At 38.1% G+C, this 18,518-nt stretch overlaps 1 protein-coding gene across 2 annotated transcripts in view; it reads right to left on the reverse strand.

The window, feature by feature from the left end:
- The window catches only part of LOC109932210 (protein bicaudal D homolog 2), a 229,611-nt gene extending 213,159 nt beyond the window's left edge, over nucleotides 1–16,452 (reverse strand). For both annotated transcript variants that reach the window (XM_020531437.2, XM_020531436.2), the window contains exon 1: nucleotides 15,999–16,452. In XM_020531437.2, the coding sequence (XP_020387026.1) occupies nucleotides 15,999–16,214 (216 nt within the window). In that variant the 5' untranslated portion in view covers nucleotides 16,215–16,452. The remainder of the gene's footprint in view (nucleotides 1–15,998) is intronic.
- Between the last annotated feature and the right edge of the window lie 2,066 nt (nucleotides 16,453–18,518).

Raw genomic sequence — 18,518 nt, forward strand, 5'->3', positions numbered from 1 at the left:
TTCTATTGTGCTCCTATTTATAGCAGTCCAAGATATTCTCTGACCAACCTTTTTTCAGATGTTTTCACACACATCTAGAGCAGGTGGAACTTGAAACCAGGTCTTCTGGCTCAGAGATCGGGAACTACCAGTGCATTCCAAGAGCCCTTTTATAAGAGTCCAAAATAATTCTGAATCTACCTTGTGTATTCTGCTTTTAGAACCAGTATGACAGTTAATCTCATCGTCACTGGTCACAATTGTCTCAAACCATTGATATACCTCACCTGGGGGTGAATGTAGATTTTTTTTAAACCAACCTGTCCAGTTATGTTATGACATACCTCTGGAGCAGGTGCAACTTGAACCCAGGCTTCATAGCTCAAGATTAGAGACACTACCACTGGACTACAAGAGCACCCTTACACTGGGGCAGCCATTCCAGGGTGAGAGGAGGACTTCCATCATTCAGGAGCAGGTGGACTCACCCTCTGTAGCTACCTATCAATCAGATCAATTGGCAGCTTTTGTAGATATTTTAAACCAATCTAGTCAGATGTATTATGTCTAAGCTATGAAGCAAGTGGGACACGAACCTGCGTCCCCTGGTTCAGAGGGAAGGGACACTACTACTGCTCCGCAAGTGCTCTTTTATAAAACAGTTAAACACCATTAAGATACAAATAACACAAGTGCTTGCAGGCCAAAAATGCCTTAAATGCTAGGGGGCCTTGTGGCACAGTGATAGTGTCCATATCTCTAGGTCGGTAGATCCAGGTTCAAGTCTCATCCGCCTGGAGGTGTGTCAATAACAGTTTGATTTTAAAGAAAATCTTGACACTGAATTTCACTTTCTTGCTGACAATCAAGTTAATTGATGCTAAGATGCCTTAAACAAGATATCAGACTATAAATAATTTCTAAATGCCTGGGATCAATTCTAATCAGCACCATCCTAAGTTGACCAAGGATATTATTATAAAGCAGGCTCCATTTCAGTGTTCCTTGTCTGAGAAAGGCAGTTGTTGAAAAGATAAATGTATTCACTCTGCTAAACAATTTAAAGACATTATAAAGAAATAACAAATTATAAAAAAGCACATAATTTTGCTGAAAGTATCAGTTGTCTTGCCCTTTAATCTTTGTACATGAACAAAACTGCTTCAGAAAGCCTGCAGTGCTGATGAATTCACAAATAATCTCCCTAGCAAAGGAGAAACACATCATACAAATTACATTTATGTAGAATGCCAATGACAACAATGGACCACCCGATGCAGAAGAAAATATGAGCAGTGGCAAAACACTTGGTGAAATATATGAATTTTAATGAAGACCTGAAAGGGGATGGTGGGGGAGCGCTGTAGCAAAGTAGAGATATGGTGTAGGTGTAGTGAAGGTACAAAGTAGTATGGACAAAGGAATGAAGAATTTATTTTCTTGGAGCAGGTGGTTGCAGAGCTGAGAAGGTTATAAGGGTGGGGAAAGATAAAATTATGAAGGGAATTAAACATCAGGATGAAAATTTTAAACCAGACATATTTGGGGCTGAGCAACAACCTTAAATTGATGAGGACAGGGATAAGGTGTAGGCGGGACAGGCATCACTAGGCCTTTCACAAAGTATTATCCTGAAAAGAGCTGTCACAGTGACACAATGCAAACTTTCTGTTGCTGATTTGGACAATTTGCCAAATCATGAATCCTCTTAGCAACACGAGGATGCATCCTGCTATTGAGAGATCAATAAAGATTAAGTCCTAATTCAATCCCATTTTTAAAAATAATCAACTTAATTGCAGGAACAATTGGCAGAGATATGCACAGCTGAAAAGCTTTACAAAAAGCAGACAATTTGGCACAAGTGCAGGGCTAATACCATGAATGTAATAACTGAAATTGGCAATCAGGCAGTGAATTCACAGTTGCTTTCACTTAAGGCCTCATGGTACACACAAGATGACAATTATTCAGTTTCATATCCTGGAAACACAGCTGCCACCTCTTGTGACCAACGCAACAGCAATCAAAAGACAAATACCACATTTAACGACATTCAGATCAGAAACCAAGCACTATACATCATGTATACAAAATGCTAAGTATTCCACTGGCAGTACCATCAGTACCTACTAAGGAAATGATATCTAGAGGTCAGCTGATCCTCAAGAACCATACAGTAAATTCTAGTAGATTTTAAGCCAAATATATTAACATGGCATTTAATTGAATATTAAATCACCAATAACCACAAACAGCAATTGTTCACAACCATTTCTCAATGTCAATGTCAGTCATCTTCATATCTTGTTTGCAGGTGGTGTTACATTATTTATCCCCAACAAGTCACAACCAATAGCTAGTTCACCATATACAAGGTCTTTTCATGTATAACCATTGTTCATCTAATGAAAATGATCTATAGCAAGATCTGGACAACATGCTAGGTAGGAGAAATGGCTGATTAGTTTCCATCAAAGCGTTCTCAGACCATATGCCTTGGCATGCCTGACAGCATGGTGGAGGCAGCTTCAAAAAGGAATTAGACCTTAGTTGAAGAACAACAATGCGTAGGGTGACAGGGTGAAAGCAGGAAAATGGCACCAAGTGAAATGTTCACATGGAGAGCTGTTGAAGACATTATAGGATGCATGGTCTCCTTCTGCGCTGCCACAATTCAATGATTTTGTGAATGACCACCCAACCAAACAAGTTCCTCAAGATAGAACATTCACAATTTTTGTTTTGTATTAAACATTACTTTAGAATTTAGTTTTTAAAAGTAAGTCCAAATGAGAAAAAGGTAAATCTGTGTATATTAACCATATTAAATAGCTTTCATTCTAAAACACGCAGAATTATTGTGATGGAATCTTTATCCCAGAAATCAAGCTTAAATCAGAAACAAGAGATCAACCAAACATTCAAAATCACTTATGTCCTTTGAAAACCAAGACCTAAAAGGTCAAAGCTCCAATAGAATTCTTGTGGTGCAAAGGACAGATCTTTTTTTTCCCCCAAACACTGGTTAAACCTATTTATGATAATAGCATAAGGTTGAGATAAACAAAATTCCACATCATAGTTTGTTTTCTTACTGCAAATTTCGACCTAATTGTTACTTGTGAATCTCTGGTTAAGGGCACATATTATCACAGCATAATTACACAATTTAAAAATGCATTCCATCCTTAATGTACAGAACAGCTGTTAATTGTTAACAATCATTTTGCAATAAATTTCACTGCAGTGTCAATTTTTAATATGGAACCATAACATTATATTGCAAAAGCTCCATTTATTCACTGCACACAAGTTTAAAAATTCCACACAAATAAATTTAAGTAAAACAGTGCATTCCCAAATGAAAACTACTTAGAAAAGCATCATGTACTTAACGCTGATATCCAAAGAGCTGAAGTGGATAAAAGGAAACATGCCAAATCCCTTTTGAACATTCGATGAACACTACAGATTTAGCAGATCCATAATGGAATACTTAAGAACATATAAGTGGCCATCCATTTGTAAGGAAGTCATTGATTTGAACTTCTGATTTAAATTAAAGCATGTTTGATTAATGGCCAAGTTTCACCCAATACAAAGATAAGCAGATATCATTAATATCTAGGGTAATGCAGAATTGTGCATTAAACCAATGATAATGCATCACAACAGAAATCATTTACCTAATATGCGTATCTTGGCAAAGGTTCATAAATATCAAAATAATCGGGAATATAAAAAACTAGGTACTGATTTGAAAATATCTATAATATTGAAGAAAATAAATAGGTTTGATAGATCAATGGACCCAAATGTGCAAATGAATAAAGGTAAATCCATGTGTATTAGACATATTGGCCAGCTTACATTCTAGAACATGCAGAATTATTGTGACGCAATCTTTATCCAAGACTTAAGGCTTCATTCAGGATCAAACGATCAAAATAATCTTAGAGCAATGGGAAAAACAAAGGGCAAATGCCAAGGGTCCCAACACCTGAAGAACTTCAGATATCCAAAGACAGACTGATGAGAGAATAATTGCATGGATTTATATTCTGCATCCCAGTAGTGTGTCCATCTGCTCTCAAGCCTTTAACTTCTACATCTTAACACTACAATTATCAATTCTCATAGTACAATTATAAATGACCTTAAATCTAGCTCACACACCTAAACAGACATTGCAATCAATGTTCTATTCTCTCCGAAATTTCTCCCTCCTGACTTCTGAACCATGAGTTTCGGAGACTGCTTCGTCAAATTCGTACTTAAAACACTTTTACAGCTGCCTTGCAAATAGCTAGTACATCAATAACAAATACTCTTTTGTTTTTGCACTGTGTTGAAAACTCAGAGTGGGGTGACTGAACATCCTTTATCTGAGAAAAAAAATGACATATACATGGTCAAACAAAAAATGAGGCAGCTAACTAGTCACCAATTCATACATAATACAAGATATACTCTCCAGACCTTTACTTCTGGTTTAAAAAAAAATCAAGCCTAATTGAACTACATATTAAATAAATTCTACATGGGACATACAAATTGTATCATTCTTCTGTCATTGACTAGGATTTCTATGCAACTGAGTTTGCTTCTTGTCTCTACTTTAACTTGGATATTGAGGGACAGATGTTGTTTTTGTTCACACTGATAAGAAAAGCCTCAGCAAAATGCTTGTTTGCCATTGCACAAAAGTAAGGTCATGTTGGCGTGCATTCCCATGCATCTCATTCAGCAAAAATTGGAATTTCTTTCAAGATGCAAAATGCCTTTCTAACAAGAACATATCAATGAATTTCTATGCCAGCGTGCACAAAGGCTCTTAGTTAAAATGTGCTTTTTCTCTCCAAAACTAAATGATTGATTAGTTATAAACATAGAGACAACAATTTCAAGACAACATGTTAAACGTTCATCACTACTACCTTTTGTCAATCATTGGTACAAGTGTGCATACTCGCATAGATTAACTTTGTATATTGTGTATTTGAGGCAAAGCTAGATAAATGCATGGGGAGGCGGGGAAGTGGGGGAATATAATAGATTATGCATGTAAGGCTAATGAAGAGGAGTGGGAGGAAACACATGAAGAGCATAATCACTGACATTAAACAGTTAGGCTAATCTAACAGGACAGAAAGATATGTAATTCTACAAAGCACAATTTTGAATACCTTCTTGTATTTCTTCAAGATTATTTAATACTATTAAATACCACATGATGCAATTTTTAAAAAAAAACTGAAATGATAGCAAAAGTAAGATTTTTATTGACTCTGCCAGAATAACAGGGCTGACTGTGCCTGGGAAATTTCAAGAAATAATTTACTGCTTGGTTCTTACTATTAATCTAACATGCACAGTTCTCAAAACAATTGTGGAAACACATTTGTTTTTGTTTAGAAAATGGCATTGAGTTCATAAATAAACCAGTTGTGCAAATTTGAGGTCTTTGGAGAACAGCTATATGCAACATCCAAACCTCTGCTTTTAGTCCAGCTCGCCAATTGCTGCCTTATATTTGCTCCAAGCACTCAAATGCCTCGATTTTAAATCCACATTCAAATCCTTCTCTGGCCTCACCTCTGTAACGTCCCCTGACAAGAACTTTGCAGTCCACCAACTATGACCTCCTGAATATTGTTCACCCTTTTCACAGCATTGGTGTTCAATGGTAAATGTAGGCTCCAGGCACCTCATTCCTTCCCTAAATCTCTTTGCCCCTCCACGTCTATTTTTTCCTCCTTTGAGATTCCCTTACCCATTGGAGCTCAGCAGAATGACAAGGAAGGTTATTGAAACACACAAGATCCGAGGGGACCTAACCAGTTGGATTCTGGAGAGGACGTTTTCCTTTCTAGGAGTGACAAGAACCAGGGACACAGTTTAAGTGTAAGAGGTCTCACTTTTATGAGAAGAGATGAGAATTTTTTTCTCTGAGGGCTGTTAGTCTGTGAAATTCTCTTTTCCAGAAAACATTGGATGTCAGATCATTCAATTTATTCAAGGCCGAATTAGATGGAATTTTGATATCTGAGGGAATCAAGAGTCAAGAGGGCAGAAACGAAAATGGAACTCAAACCACAACCTGATCAGCCATAACCTAGAATCCGTAGAGCAGATTCTAAAGGCCAAACGTCTTATTCCTGCTCTCAAGTGCCACTTCCTACATTCCTTAAAATCAAACTTTTTTTTATACATTCACGGGATGAGGGCATCACTGGCTAGGCCAGCATTTATTGCCCATCCCTGATTGCCCAGAGGGCAGTTAAGAGTCAACCACATTGCTGTGGGTCTTGAGTCACATGTAGGCCAGATCAGGAAAGAATGGCAGTTTCTTTCCCTAAAGGACATTAGTGAACCAGGTGGGTTTTTCCAACAATTGACAAAGGATTCACGGTCATCATTAGACTCTTAATTCCAGATATTTATTGAATTCAAATTCCACCATCCGCCGTAGTGGGATTCAAACCTGGGTCTCTGGATTAACAGTCCAGCGATAATACCACTTAGCCATCACCTCCCACCTTAAAATCAAATCTTTTATCAAGTTTTGTTTTGCAGAAAACACTTTTTGGCTGAGTGTCAAAATGTGCTCCTGTTAAGTGCTTACATTAGAGGTGCTATACGAATGTTAGTTGTTGCTGCTGTCAGTTAAATTTTTAAGTCATAGAACAAGAGGAGAGATAAATGCCTGAGGAGGAAGAACTGAACAGATCACAAATCTTTACTTAATTTATCTTCAACTTGAATTTCTTTATTACCTTGCATGTTCGACAACAACCTCAAATCCATGAACAAGTTTTGGTGTTATTGGATTAACTATAAAGTTATTCTTTATACTGGATAAAAATTCAGTTAACATACAAAAATCATCCAATGCACTGAATAAAAAACTGCAATGTGTATTTATGCAGCACCCTTAATATACTAAAATGTTCCAAGGGGCAATACAAAACAAACTTTGACACCATGCTACATAATAAGGTACAAGGGCAAATGATCAAAAGCTTTGTAGGAAGCAGATTTTAAGAAGAGTCATTAAGGAGGGAAACAAAGTTTGATAAATGAACTCCAGAGCTTAGGCCCTAAGGGAGCTGAAGGCACAGCAACCAATAGTGGAGCCATCAAAATCAGGTATGTTCAAGAGGCCAGTATCAGAGGAACACCAAAATCCCAGAGCATTGTGGAACTGGAAAAGATTACAGAAGGAGGGAGGGATGAGGGCATGAAGGAATTTGACAATACAGGTAAGTACCAATATTTTTTACACTCTAATTTTCAAAATGTATTCACCACTTAGGATTGGGAACTGCCAGACACAACTTAGCAGTAGTACAATATACTCAAATATCTTTGCTGGGGGTGGGATCCTCAACAGCAAGGAGCCAAGTGCAAGGCTGTAAGGAGATCCAGTAATCAGAAATAGCAAGTTGAAGTGACAGGTCAGGCTGGAAGAGGACAGGAAGCAAGGAATGCCTGTTGGATTAAATTGCATCTATTTCAATGCAAGAGGGCTTACAGGTAAGGCCGATGAACTCAGGGGATGGATAGGTACATGGGGCTGGGATATTATAGCCATTACAGAAACATGGCTAAGGGAGGGACAGGACTGATAGCTTAACGTGCCAGGGTAGAGGTGCTTTAGGCGGGACAGAGGTGGAGGAAAGAGAGGAGAGGGGTTGCATTTTTGATTAAGGGGAGTATCACAGCAGTAGTCAGAGATGAAATAACTGAGGGATCATCCTGTGAGGCTTTGTGTTTGGAGCTAAGAAACAAGATGGGGATGGTGACATTATTGGTGTTGTACTATAGGCCCCCAAATAGTCAACAGGAATTAGAGGAACAAATATGCAGGGAGACTGGAAACTTTCAGGAGAAATAGGGTGGTCATAGTTGAGGATTTTAATTTTCTTAACACAGACTGGGACTGCCATAGTGTTAAGGGCTTAGATGGAGCGGATTTGTTAAGTGTTCAGGAAAGTTTCCTCAAGCAGTATTTAGAGGGTCCTACTTGGGAAGGGACAAAACTCAACCTACTTTTGGGAAATAGGGCAGGACAGGTGACTGAGGTGACAGTGAGGGAGCACTTTGGGACGAGTGCGAAAATAAAGCATTGAACAGGCCAAGTTTGATCCATTGATACTCACTCTCTATTTCAACTAAAGTAGGCAGCTGGAGATGTAAAATTGAAACAAACAGTGAATCTCAAATTATCGCAAGATTGACCCCCAACTTAATTACAATATTTAATGAATAAACAGATGTTTTATTCGAAGTAAATGTAATGTAATTCAGCAGTTGAAACCATGTAAATGAAATGTGAGAACATTCAACACATTTCCAAAATAGCATGTTAAAAGACTATTAAGTTAACCAACTCTGAAAGAGAGAAAGTAAGCCATCTTTCACGCTCATGAATTTGGAACTAAACTAATCCCAAAATTCAATCTTTTGACAAAAAGAAAACGAAGTGCATTTTCAAAATGGATAAACTATTTCCACTGGCTTTGGGATAATAACTAAATTACAAGAAGTGTGAAAGAGGAAGTTACTAGGTTTTTTCCACATAAACAGAGGTTTCTTAAAATATGGAATGCCGCACCAGAGACAAAACGCAATATACCTTCTAAAGTGAACTGGGTAAACATTCGAACAACACAGAAAAGGAGCAGGGAAATAGGGCGAAGCAGAATAAATATTTGAGAACAGGCTGTGTGGGTTCCTTTCTTTGCTATAGAATTCTGTATATCTAAGCTGATCTATAAATTTCAACCTTGATAACTCATTCTCAAACTCCATACTTAGAAAAAAACTATTTTTAAAAATGAATAAGTTGGATTAGATTCATTGCCAAAAAGCAAACTGGATTAGATTCAGTAGCAAAACCCCCAAACTTGAACTATTTCTCCTGATATCAGCTAAATCCTGTTCACACCATTCGCATACGAAAGCAAGAATTTAAAATGGGCAATGATACAGTTTTTAATTCCAATTTACTTTGCTGAACCCAGATTTAAAACATTTTGTCTACAACTCATTGAACTGGTTACACAGTACAATGCAAAGCCTGGTTCATGAGAGATCTGGAGTGGCTTATGTGCCAGAATTACGAACACAATCTGATAGTCACCCATGAACCTAGACACACCATCTTGGTACTTCAATATCCAATATTAAATATTGTCCTTTAAACCATCCATAGTCTCAAAACTCCAAAGTCTATTTTATTTTATCCTATGTTTCGAGTGATTAACAATTTTTTGTTACATCTGGCAAGCTCATCCTAATAACATAGCAGGGAAATTTATGGCAAATCAACAAATAATTTTGCTTTAAATTGCCAAAAGTAGTCAGATTATTTTAGAATGCTGAGAAACAAATTCATGTTGTGGCAGACATTAAAGGTTGTTAAATCAGATAACAGTATCCAACATATCCAAAAGATTCAATCTACTAAAATGATTATTTAAAAATTGCAAAATCATTACACATAATTCTTATTCAAAAATGAATTGGAGTAACATTTGCTGGAATACCAAATTTGAAAATACACTGTAACTGAAGGATTCAAATTTCTTTGTGATTCTGTGATTAAGACATTACAGTAAACTCAAAGTCAAACACAAATGTAATATCCAAGTGGCTCTTCAATTTTACAATTACTATAATAACAAAAGCTCTGCACTAGGTAATAGAGATGTAGAGATCACACTTTCAAACTTAAAACATACAAATATGCATGCTCAACAAGAATTGAAAATATATCTTGTTCCTTAAAGGTTTCATATCTATTGTTGTGCGTATTATGTGCCCTTTACACCAAGTGAAGGACTCCTACGACTTGCCATAGAGCTAGACGTCCCAAGGCCATATTTAAGCTAATAAGCAACTAGTGACAATACTCTTTGCAGAGCACATTACAGCAGGCAAGATCAAGTGGCCTCCGATGAGGCATATCTGGTATTGGAAATTCACAACAAGACGTCTTGGTTTGTGGCAGTTAGTAAACCAAAACTCCAAGCCATCAAGTCCAATTATACAGATCAGCATCTCTGATAGAGCCTAATGGGGTGGATTCATGTCTGGTTTGTCAGATCAGCCTAATAACCAATGCTCAAATGACTAGGATTGTATTGAAGTGGTAAACAGTGCAATGTAATCAGCTAAAACTACATAACTGAAAGGACTGCAGATGCTGGAAATCAAAAGCAAAAACAGAAATTGCTGGAAAGGCTTAGCAGGTCTGGCAGCATCTGTGGAAAGAAATCAGAGTTAACGTTTCGGTTTAAGTGACCCTTCCTCAGAACAGGTTTCTGTTTTTGTTGCAGCTAAAACTACAAGCTGTTATAGAGTCAGAGTTGTGAAGCACTGAAACTGACCCTTTGGTCCAACTTGTCCATGCCAATAGATATCCTAAACTGAATGAGTCCCGTTTGCCTGTGTTCAGCCCATATCCCTCTAAGCCTTTCCCAAATCTGGACTCTTTCTTATTTGTATCCAAATTCTCCTGACTTAAAAGGACAAAGCGAAATTCAACAAGTATTGATTTCCCAGAACTTAGTTTGGCAATTGTTGGGTATCTTCATAGGTTTTTCAACAATGACAGGCTGATTAAAATGACAAGTTACATAATTAATACCAAAACTACACAAAATTACACTATGATCACTATTTACCAGTTTGGATATCACCCAGTTATATCATAATTTAAAATAAAACCTATTTTATATATATTTATGTGTATATTTTTATATACATTTGTGGCAACGAATGAACAACAACTTAAAGTAATATTTTCTTTTTAATATAAAGCAACTCTACAAGGGGCTTTTGTGGCACAGTGACAGGAGACCCAGGTTCAGGTCCCACTTGTTCCAGAGTTGTTAATAACATCTCTGAATGGATTGGTTAGAAAATATAGATTTTTTTCCAAAGCAACTTTAACTACAATGAAGACTCCAGGATGGACATAAGGGGAGCAATGATGAATGCAGTGGTAGTAGGGGGCAGTATAGTTAAGGGGAAGTATAGTTAAGGGGATTGACATTAGAGTTCCCTCTAATTTTCTTTCTGGCTGCATGGACCTGCAAGGTCTGTGCATGGAAATGTCCTCCAGAATGTAAACCAATACCACAACCAGCATACTGATGCTGAACATGTGCTGAATATGTGCTGAATCTTGGAACAGCTGCGCAGTTTAAAAAAAGTGAGAGTGCTGATGTATTGGTTTTAATTTTACAAAACTCCCTTGTTTGAGGGACAATCCCAATAGATTGGAAGACAGCAAATGTAACTACTTAAAAAGGGAACATTGAAGGCAGGGAGCTACAAGCAGGTTAGCTTAATATCTGTTGCAGGGAAAATGTTAGAAACTATTCTTAAGTTTTCTTCAGGCTGGCTGGAAGTCATGGGTGGTTTGCCACTGGAGTCAGTGCTGGGGCCTCAACTCTTCAGAATTTATATGAATGATTTGGATGAAGAGATCAAAGATATAGTAGCCAAATTTCATGATGACACAAAGATAGGTATAAGCCTACAAATGGATATAGATAAAGTGACCCAAAGATCTGGCAAATGCAGTACAATGCGAAAAAGTGTGAAATTGTCCATTTTGGCAGAAAGAATAAAAATGAAGAATATTACCTAAATGGTGAGCAGTTGCAGAGCTCTGAGATGCAGGGGGACCTGGTTATACTAGTACATGAATCTCAGTATGCAGGTATAGCAAGTAATCAGGGAAGATAACAGAATGTTATGGCTTATTACAATGAGAACAGAATGCAAGAGTACAGAGCAGTTCAGAGAAGGTTTACTATACTAACACCTGGAATGTGCAAATTGACTTTGAGGAAACGCTAGATAGCCAAGGCCTGTATTCTCTGGAGGTTAGAAGAGTCAGAGATGACTTAATTGAAAGGGGATTTGACCAGGTGAACGTTAAAAACCTGTTTCCTCTTGGAGAAAATGTAGTCCTAGGGGTCAGTTTAAAAATAAGGTGTTGCCAATTTACAACAGAAATTAGGAAACATTTTTCTCTCAGAGGATTCACAGTCTTCAGAATTCACTTTCTTAAAAGACAGTGAATGCAGACTCCTTAAATATTTTTTAAGGCAGAAGTAAATAGATTCTTGATTGCCAAGGAGATGAAAGATTAGCAGGGATATGCAAGAATGTAAAGTTGATGTTAAAAATCAGATCAGCCTTGATCCAAGTAAATGGTGGAGCAGGCTCAAAGGGCCAAGGGACTACTCTTGTTCCTTGTTTGTACACTTATAAGCTATGACAGCGGAGTTAAGCAAGTTCAAGGTTACCAGGCAGAGTCTACGTGGATTGGTGAAAGGAAATGATTGACCAATCCCAGAGTTCAGAGTAGGTAACAAATGCTGTGGATAAAGGTGAACCAATGGATGTATGGTTCAATTATACAAATAACCTGGACAAAGTGACAGAAGATATAGTTGCCAAATTTGCTGATGACAAATATATATATATATACACACACACACACACACACACACACATATATATATAAAAAAGTTAAATGATTGGGCAACATTCTGGCAAATGGATTATAATTGGGAAAAATGTGAAACTGCTCATTTTGGCAGGAAGAACAAACAAGCATATTATCTAAGTAGTGAGAGATAAGAGCTCCGAAATGTTACAGGGACTTAGTTTTCATGGTGTATACTAACAGAAGGTTAGTATACAGGTACACCAAGTAATTAGGAAAGCCATTAGGATATTATAATTCATTACAAGGGGAAATTAATACAACAAGTAGGAAGTTAATGCTTCAGTTATACAGGGCAGAGGTGAGACCACACTTGGGGTGTTGTACATTGTATCAGTTAAATTATTTAAGGAAGGCTGTAAATATGCTGGAAGCAGTTCAAAGAAAGTTTATTAGACTGACACCTAGACTAGGTGGGGTGTCTTATGAGGTTAGACAGGCTAGACTTAGAACCTGCTAAAATTGGGAAGATTAAGAGGTGACTTAATTGAAACATAGGATCCTGAGGGATCTTGACAGGATGGACGTGGAAAGGATATTTCCCTTTACGGGAAATTTTTGAACTAAGGATCACTGTTTAAAAATACAAGGAAACCTATATGAAACTAATACGAGGGGAATTGTTTTCTCTTGAAGAATCATGAGCCTTTGTCACACTCATCCTGAAAAGACAGTTGAAACAAGAATCCTTGAATATTTTTTAGACAGAGGTAGATAAATTCTTGTTAAACAAGGTGGTGAAAGGTTATCAGGATTAGAACGCAGACAAGATTACAATCAATCCATGATCTTATGGAAATAGCCTACTCCTGCTCCATGTTCACAAACTTAGTTATACCTTGCTTTGTTTATATGCTTGACAAACTTTACAGAGCTCAGAATTTACAAAAGAAATTAAAGCTTATGTATGAATATTTAAGGCTGAAAAATAAATGAGATTCTGAAAGGATTTTGGGCTGTGATCCAACATTTGAACAAAGTAGTCAACAAGCCAAATGTGAAGTGCCAAACAAATCAGCAACAAACGAACAATTTGAGTGATGGGCATGATAGTTATACCCATCAGCTTTGGTTACACCCTCCTTCTTTATAACCAAACTACTCCATTTACGACAATAATCTCACATAGTACAAAAATGTAAGATGATTATATAACACTCACCCTTTTAATCAGTTTTACGAGGGAGAAAACCAACAAGCATTCTTTACATGCTTGCATAATAAACAAACTACAAAAGCTTGTTCCGCCGAACGCTGATCACATGGTATGGGAGGAGAAAGGTGATCTCTTACCATGTTTTGAGAAGACAGATCATGTTACTATTTGTCACATTAGGTTCACAGGATAATAAAGGACACATTAGAAAATAAAATTCAAACATTAAATAAATTTCACCAGATTCCAATCCATTCAAAGTTACACTTAGACTTTTTTCTAATTTCAACCTACCTACCTGTGGGCCAGAATGTCTGGGTTCAAGTTCCACCTGCTCCAGAGGCATCATGATATGTCTGAGTGGGTTGATTAAAAATATCCAGTAACCCTTCCCATTTTCCACACAAACTGTACTTAACATTTGGGTTGGATAATTCCTTCAAATTTATAAAGAAAAAAAATTTTCAAACTGTTTTATTCCGTAGTACCTTCTGTTGAGTAAATTACTATTTATAGCAGAAAAAGTTTAAATCACTAATTGAAAAAATATCTTTGCAAATCCTTGGGATTGCAAAGTCCATTTTTAACTTTGCTTAAAAGAACAAATTTGCAGAGAAATGATCCCCTTAGATTTCCATAAATATCAGTTAGACCTGAGTTTGCGAAGGTGAATACAAGTCCGTTCATGTATCTTTCTTGTCTTAGAAGTCCAATGTGCCATTTCTGATCATATCCTGCATATATCAACAAAATAAAACTACTCGCTTGATTTGTAACTGAAATGTTTAAACATTAAAATTTGAAGACGGCAGTTTTCCCACCCAATTTGTCATTCAAACCCAGAAATATCAGCTCAATTAATGAACATGAAAAAAGCACTCAAAAGGCTCATATCCCATGTAATACTGTGAGAAACATTGAAAATTCCAGTACATACAATTAAACATTGTTCAAATCTATAGCATAAAGCTAATTAACATGACTTGCAAACATTAACATATTTTCTTCAAACAGTATGACACTACAATGCTTTGACGTTTCATTAAACTGATATAATTGATTATTCAATGCTCTAAACTTCTCACATTTAAAATCTCAATCTGAATGTTATCCTAATGAAATAGCATTACATTTTTTCATTATAAAAAAGCTCCACAATCCAGATTGAGACTTGTTTTTAATCAATTTAATATAAGCTTGTAAAAAGATGTGCCCTATAGATGTAGTTATATCCACAAATTGACCTTTTCCAAAACAGAAATTGAAGTCTACTATCAATTTGAACCAAGAACAAGTCAACAATAGTTAAAACCAAAAGAAATCTTCATTCTAGAATATAATTGATTCAATTTTGTATCAGCATGCTGTATCAACCAAGCAGGCGAGCTAAGCATGACTTTCCCCATGAGTCATTAATCTAATCCATAATTCTGAAAGTAGGCGCCAAGTCAAATCCAGTGATGTCTTGAGTGGGAAAAAACATACAACCCAAACTCAGGCAATGATTCACATCTCATAAGTATTTCATTTTACAAGGCAGTTACAGAATGTCTGCCTATGAGTAGCACTTTACCTTCATGTACTGTGATAGTACAATATTGTAGATCTGAACATTTTCTTTCCAGTCTGAACATCTTAGTCGCTGGATGTATTAAACTAGTTTGGCTCAACAGTCTATTCCCGCCCAGTATATTTTATGCAATTTCTTCGTACCAATGATTCGTGGAAATATTTTCTCTTGTGAATTTCTTTAGATCTTGTCGAAGCATTATTAAAACGAAACCTATCTTACAATTTTGCATTGTGTGGAGAAAAGCACCCATTCGAGGACTGGCCATCAAACTCCAATTAGCTGATTTACCTAGTTTGTAAATTTGAATAATGCACAGGGGAAGTTTTTTTAAAATCTAGTGGCCTCTGCTCGACGGATCTCTGACCATGCTTCCCGTGGATCTAACAGTGGTCACTAATCCGATCTATGACAATCTGCTGAAAGATGGGGACAAAGGGATTCCTCCACTGCGAGAATTCACACAGTTACAGTAGGGGATTCAACGGTACGAACAAGCCACTGTGAGCCATTTGGCACAGCACAACAACTATTATTGAGAGCAGTGAGGTGGCAGATGCTCGGAGCTGCTGCTTGAATCTGTCAACGGTCAGACGCCCTTGGGCAATGGGTGGGTCTTCGGTCAGTTTTTTTTTGAAGAATCCAACCAATACATTTTAAGCAAATGATTAACTTATTTTTAAAACAAAACCGTCTGTACAAAAACCGGGATCGAGGTTTGGTGATATTATTTTCCCTTGTCCTCGCTCAATAAGCCTCACCTCTCGGAGCTGCTCCAACTCCTGTTTGACTGTCTCATACTCGCTCTCCAGCTCCTCATACTGTTGTTTGAGGCTCTGCTTCTCCTCCAACACCACCAGCCCGTACTCGGCCGCCTGGATCTTCTCCTGGGTTGTTTCGCTCAGCTCGCGGTTCAGCCGCTCGACCTCAGTCCGCAGGAAACTCTCGCTCTCCATCAGTGGCTCCTCCGCCTCCATGGCGCCGCCGTCCGCTCGCTTTTCGGCCGGCCAACTCGGTCCGGATCCCGGGGCAGCTGAGTTAAAACGGGGTCCTCGATGCCTTGGCCACCATAGCTTCTCCCCCACTCCCGAGTCTCAGCTTCACCCAGCCGGCCCACCGGCCAGGCGGCGAAACTCAGCCTGGAGGAGGAGGTAGAAAACGAAAGCGACCGAGTGCGAGAGAGGGAGAACGCTTTCTCCCCGTCTCCGTTCTGCCGGCTCCTGAGTCTGCTATTCCTGTCCCCGCCCCGTTAGGCTGCGCCCCTGCTCCGCCCTCCCGCCGCCATTGCCGCTGACAGATCCTTCCCGGCTGCTGACGTCAGCTCCTTCCCTACAGACAAGGAGCCGCTCGAGGAGACGGTGGGGAACCGATATCCTGTGTCCTATACAGTATATCATACACCCTGTAATCTATACACTATATCATACACCCTAAAATCTATACAGTAAATCATACACCCTGTAATTTATACAATACATCATACACCCTGTGACCTATACAGTAAATCATACACCCTGTAATCTATACACTATATCATACACCGTAAAATCTATACAGGAAATCATACACCCTGTAATTTCTATAATACATCATACACCCTGTAATCGATACAGTGTATCATACACCCTAAAATCTATACAGTAAATCATACACCCTGTAATCTATATAGTATATCATACACCCTGTAATCTATACAGTTTATCATACACCCTGTAATCTATACTGTGTAATATATACAAAATATCATACATCCTGTAATATACACAATATTTCTCATATCCTGTTATATATAGTGTAGTGTATATGATATATCATACATCATACATCCTGCAATCAATACAGTAAATCATACACCGTCATATACACAATGTATCTCATACCCTGTAATATATAGTATAATATATATAATATACATCATACATCTTGTAATATGTATCATATATACAATATATCATATACCCTATAATATACACAATATAATACATATAATGTATCATACACTCTGTGATATATATAAATATAAAATATACAATATATCATACACCCTGTAAAACACAATATACTATTTATAACATAAAACACACCATGTAATATACCCACCATATTATACACAATCTACATAACCCTGTAACATACACATTTCTGAAGAAGGATCCCAACCCGAAACGTAAGCTTTCCTGCTCTGCTGATGCTGCCTGGCCTGCTGTGTTCCTCTAGCTCCACACTGTGTTATTGCTGGCACCCATGCCATATTTAAAAGGATGCTGTGAATCTGGACAAGCACTATAATTCCGAAGCTGCTCTACCCGGTGACAGTCAGTTTGAACACATTGCAGAAGTGTAAGCTGCAGGCATGTGGTATAACTAAGATTTTGTACTTTGCTGTATAAGAAGATGAATACCCTATTGACTGAGGACTGCTGCCCATCAAAGCAAGCTGCCTGGCTGTGGAGCTGGGCTAACTGAGGCAAGGCAAGGCAGGACACCGATACTTTGAGAATCCAGGTGAACGAGTTCTTAGAAAGCAAGCCGGCAGCCTTAAGTTGCAGCCTTTGCCCAGTCTGTGAGCTGGGTCCCTGTCCCTGCAGCAGCCTTTCAATACCAGTTGCCGGTGTGCCATGTAATGTAAGTCTGTGCTCCCTGAGTGACCTGCAAGTGTATTGGAGGGATGCCACAATGGTTTAGAGAGGTTGTCAGAAAGAGCCAGTTCTGAGGAAGGGTCACCAGACCTGAAACGCTAACTCTGATTTTCTCTTCACAGGTGCTGCCAGACATGTTGAGCTTTTCCAGCAACTTGTGTTTTTGTACCAAACTACACTAATCCCATTGTCCTGCACTGGGTCCATAGCCTACTGTGCCTTGGCATTTTAAGTGCCCATCCAGATGTTTCTTAAATGGTGCAATAGTATATGCATCCACCAACCTCTAAAGCAGCATGTTCCATATTTCTACCACCCTCTGGAAGAAATAATGTTTCCTCAGATGCCCCCTTAATGAATTACTCCTCACTTTAAACATACTGTATGCCCTCTGGTCTTAGACACATCTACCATTGGGAGAGGATTCTCACAATCTACCCTGTCTATGCCTCTCATAACCTTGTCACTTCGATCACATCCCCCTCAGCTTCCTCTGTCTATGCCCCAAGGAAAACAAGCACACCCTATCCAGTCTCTCCTCATAACTGAGACTTTCCATCCCAGGCAACATCCTGGTAAATCTCCTCTGCACCCTCTCCAATGCAATCACATCCTTCCGATAATGTGGCACCAGAACGCATG

The sequence above is a fragment of the Rhincodon typus genome, chromosome 16 (assembly GCF_021869965.1).
Source record: "Rhincodon typus isolate 14 chromosome 16, sRhiTyp1.1, whole genome shotgun sequence".
NCBI lineage: Eukaryota > Metazoa > Chordata > Chondrichthyes > Orectolobiformes > Rhincodontidae > Rhincodon > Rhincodon typus.